General features: G+C 36.9%; 1 protein-coding gene across 1 annotated transcript in view; it reads left to right on the forward strand.

Moving 5' to 3' along the window:
- Nucleotides 1-23,626, forward strand: part of UBE2W (ubiquitin conjugating enzyme E2 W) — a 76,417-nt gene that overhangs the window by 45,863 nt on the left and 6,928 nt on the right. Inside the window, exons 3-6 of the mRNA XM_089898577.1 lie at nucleotides 3,027-3,129; nucleotides 12,400-12,555; nucleotides 13,005-13,054; nucleotides 15,760-15,835. Coding sequence (XP_089754703.1) covers nucleotides 3,027-3,129; nucleotides 12,400-12,555; nucleotides 13,005-13,054; nucleotides 15,760-15,835 — 385 coding nt within the window. The remainder of the gene's footprint in view (nucleotides 1-3,026; nucleotides 3,130-12,399; nucleotides 12,556-13,004; nucleotides 13,055-15,759; nucleotides 15,836-23,626) is intronic.

A 23,626-nucleotide genomic window follows, 5' to 3' on the forward strand; every position in this document is an offset into this window, starting at 1 on the left:
TTTAAATTTAACTTTAGTTGATTTACAATGTTGTGTTAGTTTCAGGTGTACAGCTTCAGATTCTTTTCCATTATAGGTTATAAGATACTGAATATAGGTCCCTGTGCTATTATACACAGTAAATCCTTGTTGTTTATCTATTTTATATATAGTGGTGTGTATCTATTAATCCCATACTCCTAATTTATCCCTTCCCCTCCCCTTTCCCCTTTGGTAACCATAAGTTTGTTTCTTATGTCTGTGAGTCTGTTTCTGTTTTGTAAGTAAGTTGATTTGTATTATTTTTTTAGATTCCACATATAAGAAGTATCATATAATATTTGTCTTTCTCTGTCTGACTTACTTCACTTACTATGATAATTTTTAGGTCCATCCATGTTGCTGCAAATGGCAATATTTCATTCTTCTTCATAGCTGAGTAATATTCCATTGCATATATGTACATCTTTTTGTTTTTGGTTTTATATATATATATATATATAGAAGTATAGTAGATTTACAATTTTGTACCTATCTCTGCTGTACAGCAGAGTGACTCAGTTATACACAGATATACATTCTTTTTTTTTATATTCTTTTCCATTATGGTTTATCACAAGATATTGAATGTAGTTCCCTGTGCTATACATTAGGACCTTGTTGTTTATCCCTTCTAAATGTAATAGTTTGCAGCTACCAACCCCAAACTCCCAGTCCATCCCTCTCTCTCCCCCTTCCCCCTTGGCAACCACAAGTCTGTTCTCTATGAGTCTGTTTCTGTTTTGTAGATAGGTTCATTTGTGCCATAGTTTAGATTCCACATGTAAGTGATACCATATGGTATTTGTCTTTCTCTTTCTGACTTACTTCACTTAGTATGATAATCTCTAGTTGCATCCATGTTGCTACAAATGGCCTTATTTCGTTGTTTTTTATGGCTCAGTAGTATTCCACTGTGTATATGTACCACATCTTTATCCATTCATCTGTCAATGGACATTTAGGTTGTTTCCATGTTTGGCTGTTGTGAACAGTGCTATGAACGTATATAGTTCATATATATGAACTATAGTTTGAATTATAGTTTTGTCTGGGTATATGCCCAGGAGTGAGGTTTCTGGATCATATGGTAATTCTATTTTTAGTTTTTTAAGGAACCTCCATACTGTTTTCCTTAGCGGCTGCACCAACTTACATTCCCACCAACAGTGTAAGAGAGTTCCCTTTTCTCCACACCCTCTCCAGCATTTATTATTTGTAGACTTTTTGATGATGGCCATTCTGACTTGTGTGAGGTGATACCTCATTGTAATTTTGATTTGTATTCCTCTAATAATTGGCGATTTGGAGCATCTTTTCATGTGCCTGTTGGCCATCTGTATGTCGTCTTTGGAGAAATGTCTGTTTAGGTCTTCTGCTTATTTTTTGATTGGGTTGTTTGTTTTTTTGATATTTAGTTGTATAAGCTGTTTGTATATTTTGGAAATTAAGCCCTCGTCCATCGCATTGTTTGCAAATATTTTCTCCCAGTTTGTAGGTTGTCTTTTCATTTTGTTGATGGTTTCCTGTGCTGTGCAAAAGCTTATAAGTTTGATTAGGAGGAAGGACCTAGTTTTAAAGAGAATAGGTTTTTTGTTTTTGTTTTTTTAATGCAGCTTTTGCATTATATTTTATTTACTGTGTACTGGTTCTGATGTCAGGAATGTACTAGGTTTTTTGCATATGTAACGTGATGTATCTTTCCAACAACACTTCAAGGTGACTTTTTTTTTTAACTCTAGCAGTTAATTTTTTAAAATACCTATTTTACAATTGCAGTAGTTAAAACAGGAGAGGTAAAACAGCTTACTCAGGGCCCCACAGCTAATTAAGGGGCAGATCTGTCTAATTTTACTGTAAAATATTGCCTCTTGGGTCTGTGGTTGCATCTTTTATTACCATATAAGGTATTTAGCGTGCATTGTGAAAATGAATGGCCATGTTCTTAAGGGTTTATATGTGTTCCAGCCTGATTGCTTTCAGAGAGTAGGCACATTTATTATTTTACATATTTCTAAGTCCATAATATGTGAGGTGCTCAACAGAACCCCAACAGTATATCCTCAATCTTCCTTTTGTTTCCCTGTATTTAAAATAAAAAGTTTCTATACCTGAAAAGTATAAGATTAAAGGAATTGACCAGGTATACAATAATTATAAGTGGCATGGATATAATTAGGAACTCATTTTGCTTCTAAATTCTGCCCTGTCATCTTTGTCATAATAATCTCTATTCCTCTACCTGCACTTTTTTTCTTTTTGAAGAACAAAAGATATTTCTTGTTATAAGAATATAATTATAAACAGATTTATATTCATGATTGTTATATATGAAAACAAAGTAAGCTTACATAGATGCCATAGAAATCTATTTGGGGTTTTATTAAACAATTGAAACATAGTGAGAGACAAAGGAAGGGCCTTCTAGAGCCTTAACTAGCTATCAGAGTAAGTGTACCGATGTCAAGTTAGCTTCCTTTTCCTGTTTAGCCTTCTGTAGAATGCTGATGAGAAAATTGGTCTGATAGCTACACTTCTCTGTAGTCATTGCTGATACTGATTTCTCTCTTAGCTTCTAAAATAATTGATATCAGAAAGGCAATTGATTAGTTTGATGTTATCTATAAAATCTTTTCCATAATTGTAAAGATAGTCTGAAAAAATAAGGTAGCATAAATTGAGTAGGAAGAGTGCAGGCTTTGGTGTCAGCACACCTAAGCTGAGTTTTATTTTGTTGTTTTTTCCGGACCTGGGTTAAAATTTGGCTCTGTCCTTTGTTAGCTGTCTCACCTTGATCTGGCTCTTTAACTGGAGTGTCAGAGAAGGAACCAGGGCCAGGGGTATAAATACCTACTCCTGTAATTGTTGGGAGGACGAAGTGTGTTGTTACACACGAATGACTCTCGTCCCAGTGCCTGGCATAGAGGAATACTCGGTGTTCTCTTTTCTCCTTCTCACCCCAATCCTTTATAACTGAAGTTTAATTTTTTTTTTTTTTTCTATTCTAGGTGGATTGTAGATATGGAAGGTGCACCAGGTACCTTATATGAAGGGGAAAAATTTCAACTTCTATTTAAGTTTAGTAGTCGATATCCTTTTGACTCTCCTCAGGTAACAAAATGTTTTGCTTTTTAAATTTTTATTGTATTTTTGGATTATAGCAAAATGCTAAATTAGCGATTTTTGACTAAGTAAAAACGTATAAAAGAAATTCATTATAATTATGTGAATAGATTTGTTCCTTTATCTTATTTATAATATAATCAAGATCATATGAACATTTTACCTTATTGAGATTAGGGCTTTGCTGCTTTTGTGCTTCTGAAAACTTAAGACTGTTTCTTATCCATTCATGTTAAGCAGAAAAAAGGGATGGAAATCTAACACAGGCCCATGGGTTGTGGGAGAACTTAGCATTTGGAATAACTGGAGGCACGTCTTCCTAGATAAGATGATGATAGAACGACATCGTTAAGAGGCAGGTGCTTTTTGGGAAGGAGCACGTCTTTGATTTCGCATTGGCATGCTGTCTTTGCAGCCTTTTAGTATTGCACGGGCAAAATATATTATTACAAGATGTTAAATATCTAGACCTCAGCCCCAAATCTGATCATTATAATTTGAGGCAGAGTCAGTTTAGTTAATGTCTTAAAACTTGGACAAGGGATAATGGGGGTAGAGAAAAAATTTTGAGAGCTGCTTAACTGTGGTGAATGATTAATCCTTGGAGGTTAGAGAAAAGGAGACTCTAGGATGAATTCCAGATTTCTGGCTTGGTAAGATGGGTAATGAATTACTAGTAGCAAAATGATAAGACAGGTGCCCAACTCTGTGTAGCATTGCTAGGTAATGAGGTGTTGTGGATAGTGAAATTTCCCAAATAACTTGTAATTCCGCATGTGAGGTGCTAAAATACGCTATTTTTGAGGAAAATCATATTTCATTGCTACTTTAAATAGAATATACCAAACAGCTTAATCAATTCTCTTAGCCATGTAAGAGTATAGATGGAAGTCAGTTATTGTATTGTGCTATAAATAAAGAGATGATTGTTTTAAGGCATAGAATTAAATGGAAACGGACTCCTTGAGTTCTAAAGTCTCCATGTGAGCAGAAAATTAAGAGGTTGGGGGCTCCTTTTTATCTTTATCATAAAAATAAGGCAAAGACGTATGTATTGTCATGACCTCTAGGCTTCTATAATAACCATGTGTAGACTGTAATCAAAAACCAAAGCAGATGTATTCCTTCTTTCCAGAAAATGATCTTCATTTTCTGTTGTTGGCTTTCAGCTTATCAGCATCATCTTACTGTTATTGCTTGAAGGCAGTGAGGTATCCACTTGTCACCTTCAACCTAAGTTCGTTGAAGGTATGTGAGGGAAGAATACACTCACCAGCTCAGAAACTTTGCCTAGGGGACTATTGGAGAAGGCTTACTCTGGGAACTCACAAATTTTTCATCAGAGGGAAATAGTATTTCTGTAAACATGAAACCAAGTGAAAAGTGTTCTCTAAACTCTCAGTTTTTAATTCTAAATCAAATATCAAACTTAACCATCAGTTGAATTCCATCTTTAATATTTCCGTAAGAACCATTGTAATAAATTCTATCATCTTATCTCATATTCCTTTTATCCTCCTTCCCTGGTTTTACTCCTGCTTGCTGGTCTGATTTTGGTGTCCTCCAGGTTCTTTTTTTTTTTTTTGACATTATTATTATTATTATTTTAAAAATTAATTATTTATCTTTGGCTACGTCGGGTCTTAGTTGTGGCATGTGGGCTCTTCGTTGCAGCATGTGGCCTTCTCTCTAGTTGTGACGAGCGTGGACTCAGTAGTTGCGGCACGTGGGCTTAGTTGCCCCACAGCATGTGGGATCTTAGTTCCCAACCAGGGATCGAACCCATGTCCCCTGCGTTGGAAGGCGGATTCTTAACCACCGGACCACCAGGGAAGTCCCGTCCTCCAGGTTCTTTATTCAGCGCTCCCTTTTTCTTCTCACTTTTTAAAGTCTTTAACCATCTTAAGCCACTAACTCCCAGATCTCCAACTCTGTGTACAATCTCTTTCTGAGGTTTAATTTCACACCCTTGTTGGACATCTCTACTTGAACACCTCCAGATGTCCAAATTTAACACAGCTAAACTCAGTTTTTTCTAATAACAAAATAAAATAAAAAAAGAATTTTTTCTTGGGTTTCTGTCCACCTATCTTCTCATGTTAAATTTATTTCCTTTCCCTCACTCTTAAATGCAGTTTTTCAGATCCTTTCACAGACTTAAGGCAGTCCACCATTTTTCTTACCTTATCGTCAGCGCTGTGTGGTCCAAGTGTTCAGCTTTTATCTGGACTATTACAAAATAGCCTCTAGTTGTTTCCACTCCTAGCCGTCCTTTCAAAGTGCTGTTAGGTTTATTTGAAGGTGCAGTTACCTCATTGGTTTTCGCACATACATCCACCACCACCATCCCCACCCTTCTTGGTAAATCCTGTGATGGTTCTTATTTCCTGTGGAGTCAAATCAAGCTTAGCAGCCCAGTCCCTTTATGGTTGAGTCTGACCTGAAGCATTTTAGCCACACATTACGTCCATGCCTTCTACTGTGTAGTAGTACTTGCATCATACATTATTAATGTAACCATTAAGTAATGTTATCTCTGAAAGTGAAAGATTACACATAGAATGATGTGGAAACCCTAGGGCAGTTGTTCCCAATCTTTTGGAATATGAGGATTCCCTTTTAACATCAGTTAATTTATATATATATATATATATATATATATATATATATATAAAATATTCTAATATCCATGATTGAGAAAATAACAGACCACTCTGAGTCCAGTAATACTTTTAAATTATTTTAAAATTCTATTAATCACATCATCTGTATGATTATAAAATAATTATAACATGTCCAGTAATCAAAGCTTGATGTACATATAGATTTCAAGATTTTTCTGATAACTAAAACTTTCCAAAGGTCCATTGCATTGCTCTGGATAAGAGCAGTAAAATTCCCCATTCCCCAAAGATTTTATTTGTTCAGATGTGGAAGCATTGGCTCTTGTTAGGTAATTAGTCTTTCATTTTCCTATGCAATAAGCAGTACTAAATTTACCACTACTTACAAGAGTAGAATTTGAGGACATATCCATAGAATAAACATCTCATTGTGAAATTATTACTTTTGTGTCAGTGAGATCTTTGCCTGTAAATGAGATCTGTAAGACTATACATAAAATTTATAGGCTGTGTTATTTTCTTCTACTAGTTATAATTAATTTCACATGTATCTCACTTTACAGTGAAAAGGCTACCTATGTAAAACATGGTGTTTGGCCCAATCATTTGCTTTAAAAGAAACAATAACAGGAATAAAAAACTTTCTCAGTTAAAATGGGAGCAGAGATGAAGTACCTTTTCATCACTGTTTTCTAGTAATGTGCACTTACCAACAGCCATACAGAAATAAAATTCTTTCTATATAGTGTATTCTGTTTCCTTATGCTAGGATACAGGTAAATGGTTGGTTAATTTAACATGTATTGAGCATGAACTGTGTACTTTAGAGATGGCAAAGAGCACAGAAATTAAAAAGGAATTAGGCCTGACTTTAAAAAGCCAATAATCTGCTTAGTATTTGGAGAGATAGACATTTATTCATTCATTCTGTAAGTATGTACTGAGCATGTATCATAAGACAAACACTTTCCTAGGTGCTGGCAATTCTGTGGTGAACAAAGTGGCCCTCCAAAAACCCTCCTTATGTGGAGTTTGCATTCTTGTAGAAAGGGAAGGACAGTAAACAAAAAGCAAAATATATAAAGTATGGAAGATGGTGAAAAAACATAGAAAAGAGGAGTCAGGGTGTTGCAGCATTGGGTAGAGTGATCAGGAAAGATTTCATGAGAAGGTGACATTGGGGCAGAGATCTGAAAGAGGTGAGTGCATAAGCCACATCAAAGGGGTGAGAGAAAGGGCAGGTGAAGACAAAATGCAATGGTCCTGAATCTGGAGCATGCCAGGTGGGTCCCTGGAGTGTTGTATAATCAAGAAGAGGAGAGTAGGGCCTAGGTCAGAGAGAGAATTGGGGCTGGAAGGTCCATCAGAAATTGGATAGGACATTTATAGCCCATCGTAAGAATTTTGACTTTTACTCTCAATGAGGTAGGAAGCCCTTGAAGATGCTGAGCAGAGGAACGACATGCTCCTGCTTAAAATTAAAAGGAGAAACTTGGCTGTTATGTGGCACATTGACTTCTGGAGGCACAAGGGTACCCCTATTGCAGTGATCCGGGTGAGAGGTGATGGTGATTTGTACCAGAAGGGTAGCAGTGGAGGTTGTGGAAGGTGGCAATATTTTGGACTTATTTTAAAGATGCTAAAAATATACTTGCCTTGATCATAAAGCTTTAGAAACACTGGGGCAAAAGAGTAATCACTTTCCCCTCACTCCTATTCCCCCTCCTATTCATGCCCCTTTAACACGAACCCTTTTGTTGTGTTGCTTCAAATTCCCTCATTGCAGAGATCCAGAACTTATATTCATAGTGTCCTCATCCTTTTGCTCGTGGTCTGATTCTCCCTGCTTTGGGAAAGCTATCAATATTCATGCTGCTGATACGTATTAGATGACTAAAAGGGGAGAACTGAATTGAAAACTATGCTAAAATTCTTATCCCCAGTCACTTTTGTCAAATATTTATCATTCATTTATGCTACACTACCTATGTCATATATATTATTCATAATTAGATATTTGATTTAGTTTATTAAACTCTCTGCTTGTATGTTCAGTTTTTATAGTTGCCCTTTAAATATTGTCATCTAATGACAACTTTAATCAGAGAAAACATCCCCTCATATTGTCCCTGTAGAAACCTTGGTATCTATACTGTAGATTGGCTTTATAATTATAGCCTGTTTTGTATTGCTCATTCTGTGTATATTGTATTTTCACCTAGCTTGATATACCATATTAGGTGTCTGACTTTCTCATCACTTCCAGAGCACTAGTCTGAACACATTAGTATGCCTTCATTGTGGTAAGATCTCAATACTGTGAGGTCATACAGTATTGAGCCTGAAGGCTTTGGAAGCCCTCAGGTATGATTACCATGAATTTCACGTTAGAAACAGTTAGCTAATATCCATCCTTTATATTGTCACTGTTGGTGGCTTTCAGTTTAGATTTTTTAGTACCCAAAGGTTACCCAGAGGTTGGCTTGCTTAAAATTTTAGGTTGGATGTGGGATGTGCGAACTTACCTCCAAAATCATATGGATCCTGAGCAGAGTTCTTTCTTCCATCTCACCTGCTCTTGAATTTGAGCCACACTGGTGGGGGATATTTGGAAATTTACAGACACATGAGGACTTCTTCTAATGCAGACTCAGAACTTCAGATGTGGTTCACATGCGTTACATTTAACATCCTTTCTAAAATTGTGACTTTTTTTCCATTTAATAGCTTGTTATTAAAAACCTGTAATTCCATTTTACTCAGTATGGTTTATGCAGTGGGGAATGTGTGCAGTCTCCGGTCGCTGTTCAATCTATGTGACTACTTTGAATCTGAATAAATTGTTTAAAAAATTAATGAGCAAAATTATTCCCTTTGGTTTCAAATTCATCGTATTCAGTTATATTGTCATATCTGTTTTAGATAGTTTATCAGCTATTTGCGATTCCCCCCCAGAAAGGTTTTTGAACCCTGGAAACAGCTTAAAGTCTTTTAAGTTTTCAGAGCCTACTTGGCTGTATTAAAAAACCTGAAATGTGCATTCCCTCCTCTGGCTTGTACTGCATATTAAATAAACAAGGATAGTTAAGAGTGTGGTCTTGGGACTCCCCTGGTGGCGCAGTGGTTAAGAATCTGCCCGCCGATGCAGGGGACAGGGTTCGAGCCCTGGTCTAGGAAGACCCCACATGCCGTGGAGCAACTAAGCCCGTGCGCCACAACTACTGAGCCTGCGTTCTAGAGCCCACGAGACACAGCTACTGAGCCCGTGTGCCACAACTACTGAAGCCCGTGCTCCGCAACAAGAGGAGCCACCTCAATGAGAAGCCCACACACCACAACAAAGAATAGCCCTGGCTTGCTGCAACTAGAGAAAGCCTGCGTGCGGCAACAAAGACCCAACACAGACAAAAAGAAATAAATTTATTTTTTTTTAAAAAAGGGTGTACTCTTGAAGAAATTCAGCGTTGGTTACTCTTCTGTCACATGCAGAGAACCAGAATAGCAAAGTTTGCATCAAAACTGTCTGTGCAGACTACTTACCAGTCTTTTACATGAATAAACTGTTGAAAAAAGTTTTTTTTTATATTTCAGGAATTCATCTGAATTCCTGAATGGAATTCAGGAAATCCTGGATGGAGCCTGTCCACGTTTAGACAAACTTCTAAAATTCTCTATCTGCCAGGTTGGGTTCTAGGGGTTACCTGTACCATGTACAACAAGTTAGTTCCCCTGTTTTTGGTTGCTAGAAGTTTTAGGCTGGTTGCATTTGCCCTGAATGCAGCAGGTTTAAAAGCCCCTGCTTTTTTTTTTTAAGCATTATTAAGATCTAATTTATTTTAAGTATTAGTAAGGTCTAATTTATTTTTATTTCAGTCCCCTCAAACTTCAAAACTGTTTCTTTCTCCTTGATTTCTGGCTTTCTTCTCTGCTTATAGAATGTCTGCTGCTTGTGCCGTAGGTGTCTTCCACTGCTCCCCATCCCCTTTCTTTCTCTTCTCTCCTCCTTTACTTTTGATTCATGCATACTTCTTGGCTCTCAGACCGAGTGATTTAGTTTATAATCATTTCTCTCCAAAAAGAATACTGCTTTCCTTCTGCTTTGTGAATTGGCTAGTCAAAGCATCTCGTGATAACCTTTTGGTTGGCTGTCTGTGTATTTTCCTTGATGGTTGTTGATACATTGCTTCATTTGTGCCAAAGGAAATAACTTGGCAGTTCTTACTTTTTTGGTACCAGAGCACTGTTCTACATGACTTGTTTTCAAAAAGACCTTACTGGAAAAGAAATAACCTTTAAAAATAATTGTGGCCAGGGAGTAATGGGCACTGCTGTGTTCTTCATGAAAATATCCTATTAGTCAAATGGCATTTTGTAGCAAAATGAACACCCCAGGGCTTCCCTGGTGGCGCAGTGGTTGAGAGTCCGCCTGCCGATGCAGGGGACACGGGTTCGTGCCCCGGTCCGGGAGGATCCCACGTGCCGTGGAGCGGCTGGGCCCGTGAGCCATGGCCGCTGAGCCTGCGCGTCTGGAGCCTGTGCTCCGCAACGGGAGAGGCCACAACAGTGAGAGGCCCGCGTACCGCAAAAAAAAAAAAAAAAAAAAAAAAGAACACCCCAAAGCAGATGCATATTCTGTGAGATTTGTAAACTCCCACTCTAGACATCCACAACACATTGTGGGAATATCAAATGCATATAATATAATAAACTGTAGTTCACATTTATTAAAAAATTAATTTAAAAATAATTGTGGATGGACTCATGGAGCTGCAAGAGCTTTAAGCAGTCATTTCCCTTTGCAGAGCAGCACTTTTTGAGCAAAAAGTGATGAAAAAGGCACTAATTCTGATAGATATAATTGAGATAAATGGTACTTCAAACAGAGCTGTGCCCAAGTCTTTCGGGGGTCTTCTACAATTGGGCAGGACAAATCACTTGATATCTCTTGTTTTAAGACTTTACTTTTAATTTTCAGCTTTACTTTAGCTCTTTTTTCATGGGAATGGAGGGTGGATCACCAAAATTTAAAGAAAAAAAAAAGAAAGAAAGAAACAAGTATATGAAGTCATTCCTTTGAGAAAAAATTCCTCTTCCTGTCTTATATTAGCTTCAGCCAAGGAAATGAGGCCCATATGTTAGCAGTATATTTGAAATATTTGAGAACTCCTACTTATATGAAAGAGTGCTTTGTTAAATGTAAATATTTGTAAAATTGTAATAAAACCAGATATGTAGGTAGAAATTTTAAAATAAAAGCAAAACCTAGCTTATGGTAATTTCCCATAGCATATCACATATTAAAATATGGCATACCTTATTCTGGCCACCCTTATTTCGCTGGCTGTCTTCTGCTCTGTAAAGGATAAAAGAGGGCTTAGTCCTAGAGCAATATATTTCATCAGTTTGTCATCACTTAAGGTAGGGTTTCTCCTTACTAAGATTCTGCTATATCTGAGCATGAGGTAATTTGCAGGGCTGAGATATACTTACTGTAAGCCTAGTTTGGGAACTATTGGTTTATATTTGATGAGTTTTATAAAAATGCCATCATACCTAGTGAATCAGAATCTGGGAAAGTGGGGCTCTTGAATTTGTATTTTTAACCAGCTCTCCAGGTGATTTTCTTTTTTTTTAAGGGCCAGATCAGGAAATAGGAATTACTCCTAAGCAACACTAAAAATTATATATTCTACTGCAGTATAAAATTCACTTAAAAGATTGACAGATTAATTTTTATATCAAAATAAATAATTTATTATGAACTAACATATATCTAAGCATTCTTAAATATGAGACTTTTACTTTGACCTATTATGGGCTATGCTTACAGATTCCTCAGGATGTATGAATTTACTCTCCTGCCTATTCAGATGCTTAGGTAGATATGTTTAAGAAACAGTATTATTGAGACATTGAATTATTAGGGCAAAGGAAGGAAATATTACCTTTCAAATCAGTGCTGAGGCAACATGGAGAAAGGGGAAAACGTAGAAGAACTGAGTAAAAGAAAAGGCAGAGACAAAACAGCAAGTAATTGGGAGACTCATTCAACCTTTGTTTTTTCGTCTAAGCACGTAGATATTTGCTGATTAGTAAGTGGTAGTTTGTGCCCATCATAATGGAAGTGCGAAGTTAGATGAGCTGGAGGATGTAGCAGTCATTTCCTTTTGCATATAGCACCTTGGATAATAACATTGTTATAGGTGGAAGTGGTGTTCCTACCGCATGTAATTCATATTGTCCTAAAGTTGAATACTTTCGTTTCAAGTTTTAGTGTATTTGATTTCTGTATGCAGAGAACAATGAGTAATTTGAAAAACCATTCTTGTAAATATAATTGTCTTTCACTAGTCTAAAAATACATGGTGATTTAGAAAATTTTTAAAGGAATTTGTGAAAAATATCTGAAATATAAAATAGGTAGTCTGGATTTTTTTCCTACTACATGGTCATTCATAATAGTGAAACCAGTACTTATTGAATTGGTAAGAATAAAGCAGTTGTTTATCTTGTTCCTGGCATTGATTTTATTTGTTTTTAATTTGGTTTTTAAAATATTAACTTACCTGGAGAATATTTTATTTTTTGGTAATATAGAATATTTGAGTATTAATGGAATTTTGTTCTTTCTTAGGTCATGTTTACTGGTGAAAATATTCCTGTTCATCCTCATGTTTATAGCAATGGTCATATCTGTTTATCCATTCTAACAGAAGACTGGTCCCCAGCGCTCTCAGTCCAATCAGTTTGTCTTAGCATTATTAGCATGCTTTCCAGCTGCAAAGAAAAGGTAGGACTTTTCAGAATTATTCCAGGTATAGTTCTTCTTTTAGTTTGGGTAGAGAAGCTATTTTGATATATAATTTATTTGAAGAAGGGACTTAATGCTTTCTATTATGAAGTTATAGGGAACGTTTTAGTAATAGATTGGCAAATAATTTGATAATAGAAGTCAGACATTCTGCAGATGTTCTTAAATAATCTGAATTTTATTTCTGTAAGCATGCACAGGGCAAAAGTGTACAAGAAATTATTGTTTCTAGATTTCACAGTGGAAAGACCCAGGAATAAGCATTATGGCTCCCTTCTCCCCTCTGCTGGCTTCCACCCTATCAGTCTCTTTTAGGGGATTTCCCAGGAACCAGAGCTCTCCTATCATAAAGCCTAGGTTGAAAGAGGACTAGATTACCAGTAGAATTTTCAGGACTTTTCCTCTTATTCTCCTTTACTAATCTACAGATTCTGTGTCTGATGGAGAAAGGGAGGAAAAGACCAGAAAGAAAAACCATGTGAGTTAAATTTAGAATACCCTTTTAAAGTATCTAAATCCTCTCTGTGTTTCTGGCCCTCTTGTCATTCCTGCTTGAGGGTTAGTGTCTTGTCATTCCTGCTTGAGAGGTTTTAAAGCATCTCTTCTCCATGGGGGTTTCCTTTTGTATTCTCTTTAAAGGGAAAACCGAATTTACCTTAGAGATTAGGGAGCTGTGGGGTTATTCATTTATTTTAGCAGGTTTTTTTTCTTCTCCAAATTCAACTGTCATTTTTATTAAATTAATATTTAGAAAACATTTAGATAGTATTTCATTTTTAAATGGTAGGTTATCTAGATTTTGAAACACTCTAAGCCACTTGTTTGCAAAGTAAGTTTCTTGGAATGTTAGTTCCATAAGAGGTTTCTTGGTGTTAGGTTTAAAAAAAATTTTTTTTGTTCAAATAAGAATGGGAAATAATAGGTTAAATTGTATATGTATTTTTTGACTGTAGCATAAGAGCCCTTAATATGCAATGTTATGTACAAGAGGAAGAATGAAACTTCTGGCAGTTAAACTGTGATACACCATTAGTTGAAAGACATGTATCCCCATTTAGGAATATTAAGAAAAAAGTGTACATCTTAGAATAGATGAAATAGGGTACCTATTATCTAATGTTAGTATCACCTTTTAACTTGAGCTTCCTCCCTGTTGTTAGCTTTTCTGAGCTGCATTTTAGGCTACACTTGAGCTTTTGTTAATCCCAAGGGCTTGGAAACAAGTTTCATTCATTTATTGCTTCCATGTTTTCTCCTCTCCCTATCTCCACCTCCACCGCACATACAGGCTCTGAACTTTCAGGTGTGGCACAGAGCAGTTTCCAGTAACAGGGGCTTCTCTTAATGTTAACGTCTATGGAAAGATGAGGCAGTAACTCTAGGGTTTAATAAGAGAAGTTAAGATTAACACGAGTGGTGTCTGCGCATAGCCCTTACATGTGCCTTTTGATTACTAGCTTTGTTTACATTTAAAGGTAATGATTTCCCGTTAAAAGCTAGAAAATTATTACGTTCTCTAACTCCTTCACCCTTTTCTAACCCTCATCTTTCCCCTCACATTCTAGTTGTCTGCTGTTAGTGTTTCTTGCGTAGTTGGTATAAGACTAATCATTCCATTTAAATTATTGATAAACTATATTATATAATATAAATGTAATTATAATTTATTCAACCAAAATGATAATCTAGAAGTCAGAATTCTGGCAGCATTAGTTTTGTGGAAAATGATAAAATTCAGACATTATTAAGTACCTGCTATGTGCTGTTGTTACTGTGCTAAGTACTAGATTACTAAGAAGAAGAGGAAACGTGTTTTGGCACTGAGGGGAATCTAGCACCAAATAGGCTTTAAAAAGTCTTTTAAATATACACCGAAAGCTGTTCTATTAAAACAGGTGAATTTTATTCTGTGGTGGATATGGTTCCGTGAGTTTCACTTTCCGTTGTATTCAGAGAGTAGTCAACTCCCTGAATACAAATTTTAATTTAACTGTAGGCATTTTTTAGTCATAACTCTTTCGTTCCAGTTTCTTTTTTCACAAAAAGAAACTTGTTTTTTGAAGATTGGGTTCTGATAAGTAGATGAGTTTATTTTTTGTTAACAGTAGTAGCAGTGTATTCCTCATGAACACAGTTTATGACTTTATAGGACAAACAATAGCAGATCATCTATTCTTTAAAGTAGACATATAATTTCATGATAATAATTTTTCAGGAATTTTCTCTAACTGTATAAACAGGGTAATCTTGGTATAGTTGTTTAGTGTCATATGTTCTTCTCTTCCTTTCTGTTAAATTACTGTTATTATTATCTCATAAGAGTTAGATCATAGTTATGTATATGAATTTTAGAAGTGCCAAGTGGACTGTCAGTTTTCCTTCCTGCTACCTAGGTAGTCCTGCTCACCATTGCTATTTGGTTGGACCTATCATATTATCTACTAACCTGCCCTCAGTGGCGTTAATACAAATTTGACATGTTTCCAAATCTTTGTAGAGAGGCACATATTTCTTGTGTCTGATCAACATCCAACGGTTTTCAAGAAAATTCTTTCATAACCTGTCTTCAGTGTTGTTAGGTTGTAGTTATGGCTATTTCTGATGTAACTCCTTGCAGAGCTGCCATATGCTTCTAATATTGTTCTCGTCAGGGCGTATGTATTGCAGAAATGCTAATGTGTCTTTTCCCCCCTTTGCCTCTTACATACATTTTGGAAACCGAATCCTTTGGTCTCTCCTTGATGATACTTGTTTACAGGAAAATAATAATCCCTTGTGGAGGATTATAAGTTGCTAGGGTTTCTCAGACAAACCTAGTTAGGTAGAGTTTTGATTAGCTCACAAAAGTAATTATTAAATTATTTCTAGGGAGATAAGATAAATGAAACCAAAATTCTTTACAACCTAATGCTGCCACTTTAGGTTGATAGTCATTGTCTAGTAATCCCATTGGAACCTAACCCAAACCACATATGCACACCTTTTTTTTTTTTTTTTTAACAATTTCAGTGTCAAGAGGTTACATTGCCTGGAATATATTATTTTTTCAGTTATGACATCTGCATTTATTTTGTTTCTTATGCATTCTGTAATATTTTTGCTAGAGCTTTTATTAAAACTATCTCCCCCTTATGTTTTCCTGTTTTACAACTTCTTATCTATTTAAATTCTTTTTGCTTTCAGAGACGACCACCAGATAATTCTTTTTATGTTCGAACATGTAACAAGAATCCAAAGAAAACAAAATGGTGGTATCATGGTAAGCAGTTTTATTTTAGAATGGTAACTTCTCAGTATTTTGGTTTGAAAGATTTTATATATGCTTGCTTGGGAAAAAGAGAGATTATATAACTGATGTACTTTTGTAATATGCAGATGAATCTTTAAACTAGTTTAAGATATTTTATGGATAAGTTAGACTAGATTTTTAATGGGGCACATAAAATCATGGCCATCATACAAGTAAAATCTAAAATCGCTTTAACATTCTGCTCTACCATTGTGTTGCAGAACAGAAGTCCTTAATAATATTAAGTCAAATTAGAACTAGCCTATTGGGAAACCTGTTACTTGATATAGAAGTTATGACGCCTTGTGTACTCATTTAGTTATGGTACTGTTGTTAGGGTGGAGGATCACATTGTTAGAGATGGCCCGTTAACTTAAAGAAAGCTCTTCCTATTCTAATAGTTATCCCTGAAAAAATTTGAGGTTCTACTGATTGTAGCTTTATGAATACATATGTTTAATAATTTAATTTCTATTATTTCTGTTGGGTAATGGTAGCTTAATAATTGAAGGCTGCTAGCATCTTTTCTAAGCTGACTACTGCTTCCTCAAAGAGGTATTTGAAATTAGGAACAGAAGGTTTACATTCATGAGAAACCATAAAATTATTTATAAAAATTATTTTTAAAGTATTATAAAAATGTATATTCTTTACAGATTATTGGTTTAATGTAATTCAGTAGAATGATAGAGTGGGTGCTTTTAAGGTTTGGAAGAAAGATGAGAAGAGCAGTTTGAATTTTGAATTAAAGGATAATGAAGGAGGATATGTCTACCAAACACCAAAAGATAATAATGCAAGAATAGACATTGAAATAGAATTACTCTTTTCGGGCTTCCCTGGTGGCGCAGTGGTTAAGAATCCACTTGCCAACGCAGGAGACATGGGTTCAAGCCCTGGTCCGGGAAGGTTCCACATGCCACGGAGCAGTGAAGCCCGTATGCCACAACTACTGAGCCTGCGCTCTAGAGCCTGTGAGCCACAACTACTGAGCCCACGTGCCACAAGTACTGAAGCCAGCGTGCCTAGAGCCCATGGTCCGCAACAAGAGAAGCCACCTCAGTGAGAAGCCCGCGCACCGCATCAAAGAGTAGCCCCTGCTCGCCACAAGTAGAGGAAGCCCATGCGCAGCAACAAAGACCCAACGCAGCCAAAAATAAACCAATTAATTAATTAATTAGAATTATTCTTTTCTAGGCCTTTCTGCATGTTAGATTTGAATATGTGATAGTGTGTCACAAATCAATGAGAAGGGGAAAAATTATTTAGTAGTAAGTAATCCTTTTAACCTCATATAGAAAATATTTCCTTTGGATTGAATTAATAAGCATTTAAAAAATACAACAATAGAAAAAGTATTTTTTAAAAAGTTAGGTATCAACTCTGGAGGAAGGAAAAAAGAATTTCTGAACTTAAAAGGAATCACAAATTAAACCTTTAGATATATGAAAATTTAAATCTTATATAAAAGCATGGAGGGCTTCCCTGGTGGCACAGTGGTTAAGAATCTGCCTGCCAATGCAGGGGATATGGGTTCAAGCCCTGGTCTGGAAGATCCCACATGCCATGGAGCAGCTAAGCCCATGCACCACAACTACTGAGCCTGTGCTCTAGAGCCTGTGTGCCACAACTACTGAAGCCCGCACGCCTAGACCCCGTGTTCTGCAACAAGAGAAGCCACCGCAGTGAGAAGCCCGCGCACCGCAACGAAGAGTAGCCCCCGCTTGCCGCCAACTAGAGAAAGCCCGCGTGCAGCAACGAAGACCCAGTGCAGCCAAAACTAAATAAATAAAATTAATTAATTAAAAGAAAAAAAGCACGGAGAAACCTCAAATCCCAGTCGATATAAAGTTAAAAAAATAAAATTGTGAAAGACGTAGCTTGATTAAAAATAAAGACCACTTGTAATAGTTGCTTAAGAATAAATTAATTACAAGCGTGGGCAAAAAAGTTCAACACAGTAAAATAATGACAAATTTAATATTTTGAAACTTATTGAATTGGCAGAGTTTTATAAAATGAATGCAGTGTTGGAGGAGGAGAATAAAGGGTAGAATAAAACAGTGTTTTCAGGGGACATCCCCCGTGGTCCTGTGGTTAAGGTTCCGTGCTTCTACTGCAGGGGACACGGGTTCGATCTCTGGTCAGGGAACTAAGATCTCTGCATGCCCCAGGGCAAAAAACAAAACAAAACAAAAGACAAAAACCTGTTTTCATATTTGCTGGTGGTGTAGCAAGTTAGTGTAATCCTTTAAGGAAACAGCAGTTCAGCAGTATTTAGCAGTTCAGCGTTATTTAACAAGCTTGAAGTTCAAGACAACCTTTTGTCTCAGTTGCTAAACTTCTGAGCATCCATCCTTGGAAAATCATCTTTAATACAAAAAATGTTTGATGCATGAAATGTTCCACGGAGCATTATTTATGATAGGCACTCTATTCCTTATCCTCTGTTGTTTCCACTTGTGCTATTTGCCTGGAAGGACTCCTTCCACTCTTCTTGGGAACTCTTTCACCAAAGCCTTGTTGATTACTCCCTCCTTTAAGGAATCTGATCAACTTTATTACTGTACCAGAATGCTGGTTTTGTTTTACTTTTTAAGATATCCCCAATAATTCTGATATAGCTGGTCACTTGATAACTAGTGTTTCAGGGATTCTTAAATATAAAAGGACAGGTTTCCCATGGGAATTCTTTCTGAATACTGAAGGTCCACTAAAACTAAACAAGATCCTACTTGAATTAATTGGCCATTTCCTTCAGTTTACATTTCTGGCTTCTCATTCTTGCACATCATCTTGCCTTTTAGGACTAAATACTAAGCTGTCTCTTCCCTCTGTGCCTTTACAAAGAACCTTTTCAAAAAGAAAAAAACATTCCTTGAGTGTCACAGTCCCCTTTACCTTTGCATAAGTTCTTAAATTTATCAAAAATTAAGATTAGTCAAGCAAGAATGTTGACAAATACAACTAAATCAAACATTTTTTAAAATGTCAAAGTTGCCAAGATAGTAGTCATTCTATTTCAGACCCAACCTCACTAATAATAGAAAAATTCCCCAATTGTCTTTTCCAGTGTTTTTAAACCATTTTTAAGTCTTTTTGTTAAACTTGAGAAGAAATTGTCTTAGAGTGATGGAATTTTTAAAATATGTATTTTTTTTTTTAAATAACATCCTACAGCTTGGCTTGGGTTGTTATTCTTTTTGTTTGCTTTTTTTTTTTTTTTTTTTTTGGCGGTACGCAGGCCTCTCACCGCTGTGGCCTCCCCCGTCGCGGAGCACAGGCTCCGGACGCGCAGGCCCAGCGGCCATGGCTCACGGGCCCAGCCGCTCCGCGGCACGTGGGATCCTCCCGGACCGGGGCACGAACCCGCGTCCCCTGCATCGGCAGGCGGACTCCCAACCACCGCGCCACCAGGGAAGGCCGGGTTGTTATTCTTTTTGAATTTATTTATTTATGGCTGCGTTGGGTCTTCGTTTCTGTGCGAGGGCTTTCTCTAGTTGTGGTAAGCGGGGGCCACCCTTCGTCGTGGTGCGCGGGCCTCTCACTATCGCAGCCTCTCTTGTTGCAGAGCACAGGCTCCAGACGTGCAGGCTCAGTAGTTGTGGCTCACGGGCCTAGTTGCTCCGCGGCATGTGGGATCCTCCCAGACCAGGGCTCGAACCCGCGTACCCTGCATTGGCAGGCAGACCCTCAACCACTGCGCCACCAGGGAAGCCCCTAAAATATGTATATTTTGAAAGTACAGTTCTCTTTGCCACTCTATCCCACCCCATTGTTAGTATATTCCCATTTTTCCCTTCCTTATTCCCTGGTAGGGAAATTTCAAAAAGATAATCATCTCTTAAGCCCTCTAATGCTGCCTTGTATAGTCAAAAAGACTTATCAGAAGGCCTTTACTTAAGAATACTTCCAGAATTTCTTATTGCTTGCTTTTTTTAAAAAATATTTATTTACTTATTTATTTTTATTTTTGGCTGTGTCGGGTCTTAGTTTTGGCGCGCGGGATCTTCATTGCATCAGGTGGGCTTCTCTCCATTTGTGGTGTGTGGGCTTAGTTGCCCCACGGCATGTGGGATCTTAGTTCCCCAACCGGGGATCAAACCTGCATCCCCTGCATTGGAAGGTGGATTTTTAACCACTGGACCACCAGCGAAGTCCCTTATTGCCTGCTTTTGAATAAGAAAACTTGCATAGTAAAACTGGAAATATAAAAATTCTTTAAAATAAAATATACTTCATAGTAGAAGTTATTTTTCATAGTTAATGGCTTTTATCTATTACTTGTGAAAGCCATACTTTTATAACTAAAGTAGAAGTCTTTTAACAGTTTAAAGGTGGATCATCTCCCAAGTTAGCCAAGAAGTACTAAGAAAAGAGGCTTTTCAAACTAAATCAACCTCTTACATAATGTAAAATAGTACAGGGTTTGTATAGGAATTCATTTTCCCAGTAAACAGATTAAAAGTATCCCCCTCAATACAAATTAGCTGTTTTAAAAAGGCACCTGATTGTAATTCAACTGAATCATGACTATCCTTTTCTAGTTTCCTGTCCCAGGTACAGGTAAATTTTTTTTGTTTACAGATAATCCTGTTTAAAACCTCCTCAGTTCATTGCCTTACAGTGACCGTTCTTATCTCACTGTGTTTTTGGCTCCTGCTTGAATCCTATATGCCTGAATCATTCCTCTCCTGCATTCTCCCTTAAATGGAAGGTTTTGCTCCATGAGTGAGTGTCATACGAAATCAAAGAAGGGTAGTGTTCGTTATACTTTGAGATGATGGAGCGCCCGCTCTGTCATACAGGTGCTTGGGTACAGGGACTCTTCCTTGCACTCTTCCTTTACCTTTACAAAGCTAAAGCATTGCAGCTGTGTAGTGTATATTGTCTTCTCCTTTATACATTTCACAATAACAGTTATAAACAATATGAAAAATAGCCCACCTTGGTGTTATAGTTGAATTTGGAAAATCTTATCAAAAAAGGTAATCATACTCATTTAAGCAGAAGCACATTAGCTTTGTTTTGGAACTTTTGAAGTTTCAGCTTATGTTTTTCTGCTTAGCTGCTTTAGTTCCAGAAGATCTTCATTGATTATGTTCTCCTTATAACTAATGCCAGTTACCAAGAAATACGGACTCTGGTTATTTTCTTACCATCATCTAATTCTGAAAGGATTACAAGATCAGAGTAGCGTCCTGATGTGACCTGCAGTGCTAAACAAAAAGATCAGAGGCTGAACAAAGACTTGCTTGGAGTTGGAAGAACTCACTGAAACACTTAACATTTCAGTTTCTAGAAACCAAGCAGAATTGTAGGCCTCATGTCAAGCTCCACAGCCCCTTTGTGTGGTGCTGACCGACATACTTGGGTCAGCATGGGTCAGAGTGTTTGTCAGGTGTAATCAAAGAGGCAAGAGAGGTTTTGGTTCAGATAGTGAGTGACATCTGTGTACCTCAGAGGGGGCTTCCAGGATGTAGGATGGAGGCATTATTAATGAAGAACAACAAATCTGAAATTGAGTTGATCTCCTGGTTTTAGAAGAGAAGGACTCAGCTGACGCACCAAAATTGAGCTGCCAGATACCAGTGTTGGATTCTTGAAAGAAAGCCTCTCTGAGCATAAATTTGTGATCTTCCACATTGTTAGTATACCTTGAAAATTAGGCCAGTCATGCTACCCCACTGTTACTGTCTTTGTACACATCACACCTTATATTGCATTTCTTTTGAGATTCTTCTCTGGAACGCAATAACTTGTTAAAGTGTAAAAAGTCATTGGTATGTGAATACATATTCCTTGTTGTTAATTACTTGAAGTTGACTATCAGCCTGTTGTCCAGAGCTCTCATAGTTTCTGTTCACTGAGGAATTAAGGTCATTCCTGCACTGGAATGCAGATATTCTGTGTTGCTGATTAAGGTGGGGTCCATACGCTTTGAAAATCAGTTGAGCTGAGAATAGGGTTACAGTCAAGAGGCCTAACCAAAATAGGTATTTGAATAAGACAGCTCATCTCAGCATACAAAAGGCTGAAGAATTCACCAATGATTCAGGTATAGAATCTTCCTTAGAAAACAGATCTGTACCCACTTCAGTGCACAAATTAATGCTTGAGCTTCAGAGTTCTGTATCGTAAAACACATAATTGTTCTTAAAAAAGGTGAAAAGTATCTTTTTATGAGATCATAAGAATACTTCAGTGAGATAGCCAGCTAGAGTCCATTCATGGTACCCATCAGTTTCCTGGGATCAATATTAAACGTATATGACTTAGTTTCATGAATGGTTGCTTTTCACAGTTGGGAGTACAGATCTGTGGTTCCTGAAGCAGTTTCCTTAAGGTGATAGATAATTGAACAATATAGTTTAAGACGGCTGCTGAGTATGGGCTGCAGAAAAACTAGGCTTATAAGAACTAAATTGGCATAATGTTTCAATACTATGTCCAGTAGACTGATGAGATGGTAATTTGGGGAGGAGTAGAGCAATATTTTTTATAAAACTATACACTACATTCTGGTTCCATTCAGCTGGAACATTTCCTTGTAGGAATATGAGGAGATAGGAACACAAAATTGTCTCAGACTAGTATTAACCAACTCCTTTTCTCCCTGCCTAATAACTATCCATAGGTTTACCTATGTTAGTTTTGAACCTTTTTATTTGTACTACCTTTTAGGGTTACAAAACCACTTTCTAAATTCCTGAGTCCAAACTTTCACTCTAGTCTAAGTCTTTGCCCTTTGTTTCCTGTGGGATAACAACTCTATTGTCTACTGTGTAATCTTTCTTGAATCAGTTTATCGAAAGAAAACTTTTAATTCCCAAACTGTTGAGACACAAACTTAACTGTAAAGATTTATTTTTGTGTTTCTTGGCGGTAGCATCCCTATCTACTGACCTCTTACTATGTTCCTTTTCTTCTAGTCTTCTTTCCCTGGGAATATCCAGGGATATGGTTTCCAATATAATGTGATGGTTTTTATACTTTGGGGAAAATTGAATGACCACCTTCTAATATAGTTCTCTCATTCACATTTCCCAGAAGCCCAGTGAAGTTAGCCATGGTAGGTGTCACCTCTTTGGAACTGGTATTTTATGTATTATATTTGAGGGTATAATTTTAGTAGGTTCTTCTGTAGTTCCAGAAAAAATTTAAGTGGTTTATTATGAGATTTTTTTTTTTCAGGCCATAATTTTGCCACAAATACTTTAGCCAAGAGGTTAAACCTATTGTGTTCTTTCACCACCTTTTATAGACCTGTATTTGTCTTGATCCAAGATAGGTTTACTCTACCAACTTTTTTTTTTTGGAAGCCAGTCCTAGTATCCAATAATCCTTTTCATATAGCTGGGAAACTATGTTCCTCCTGTTAACAAACGAGTGTTTTGCTTCTTAGTGATTCCCATCTTATTTAGGGAAAAGGTAGACATGGGTTTGGCTCATAACCTGTCTTCATACTGAACTTTTACTCATAGATTACTTATTACATATAGGCATCATGGATATGTAATGTTGTAGTCCCTTTGGGTCCAGCTGTCAGAAATAATTGAAATCCATCTTCAGAACTTATTTAATAAGCTTATTTCTCCAAAGATAGAGGATTCAAAGCAAGTAGTATCGTGTTAGTCCTAAACTTCTTTTAACATCTGACCCAAGATGGGGATGGGGGTTGGGATTGGGAGAATGGCTTCTCATAGATCTCCTAATCATTTTGGTGGTTGGTAGCACATTCGTACAACAGCCTACTATACT

This window comes from Delphinapterus leucas, chromosome 17, assembly GCF_059928025.1.
Source record: "Delphinapterus leucas isolate spDelLeu-1000000601 "Yukka" chromosome 17, BTC_Dleu_Yukka2, whole genome shotgun sequence".
NCBI classification, from domain to species: domain Eukaryota; kingdom Metazoa; phylum Chordata; class Mammalia; order Artiodactyla; family Monodontidae; genus Delphinapterus; species Delphinapterus leucas.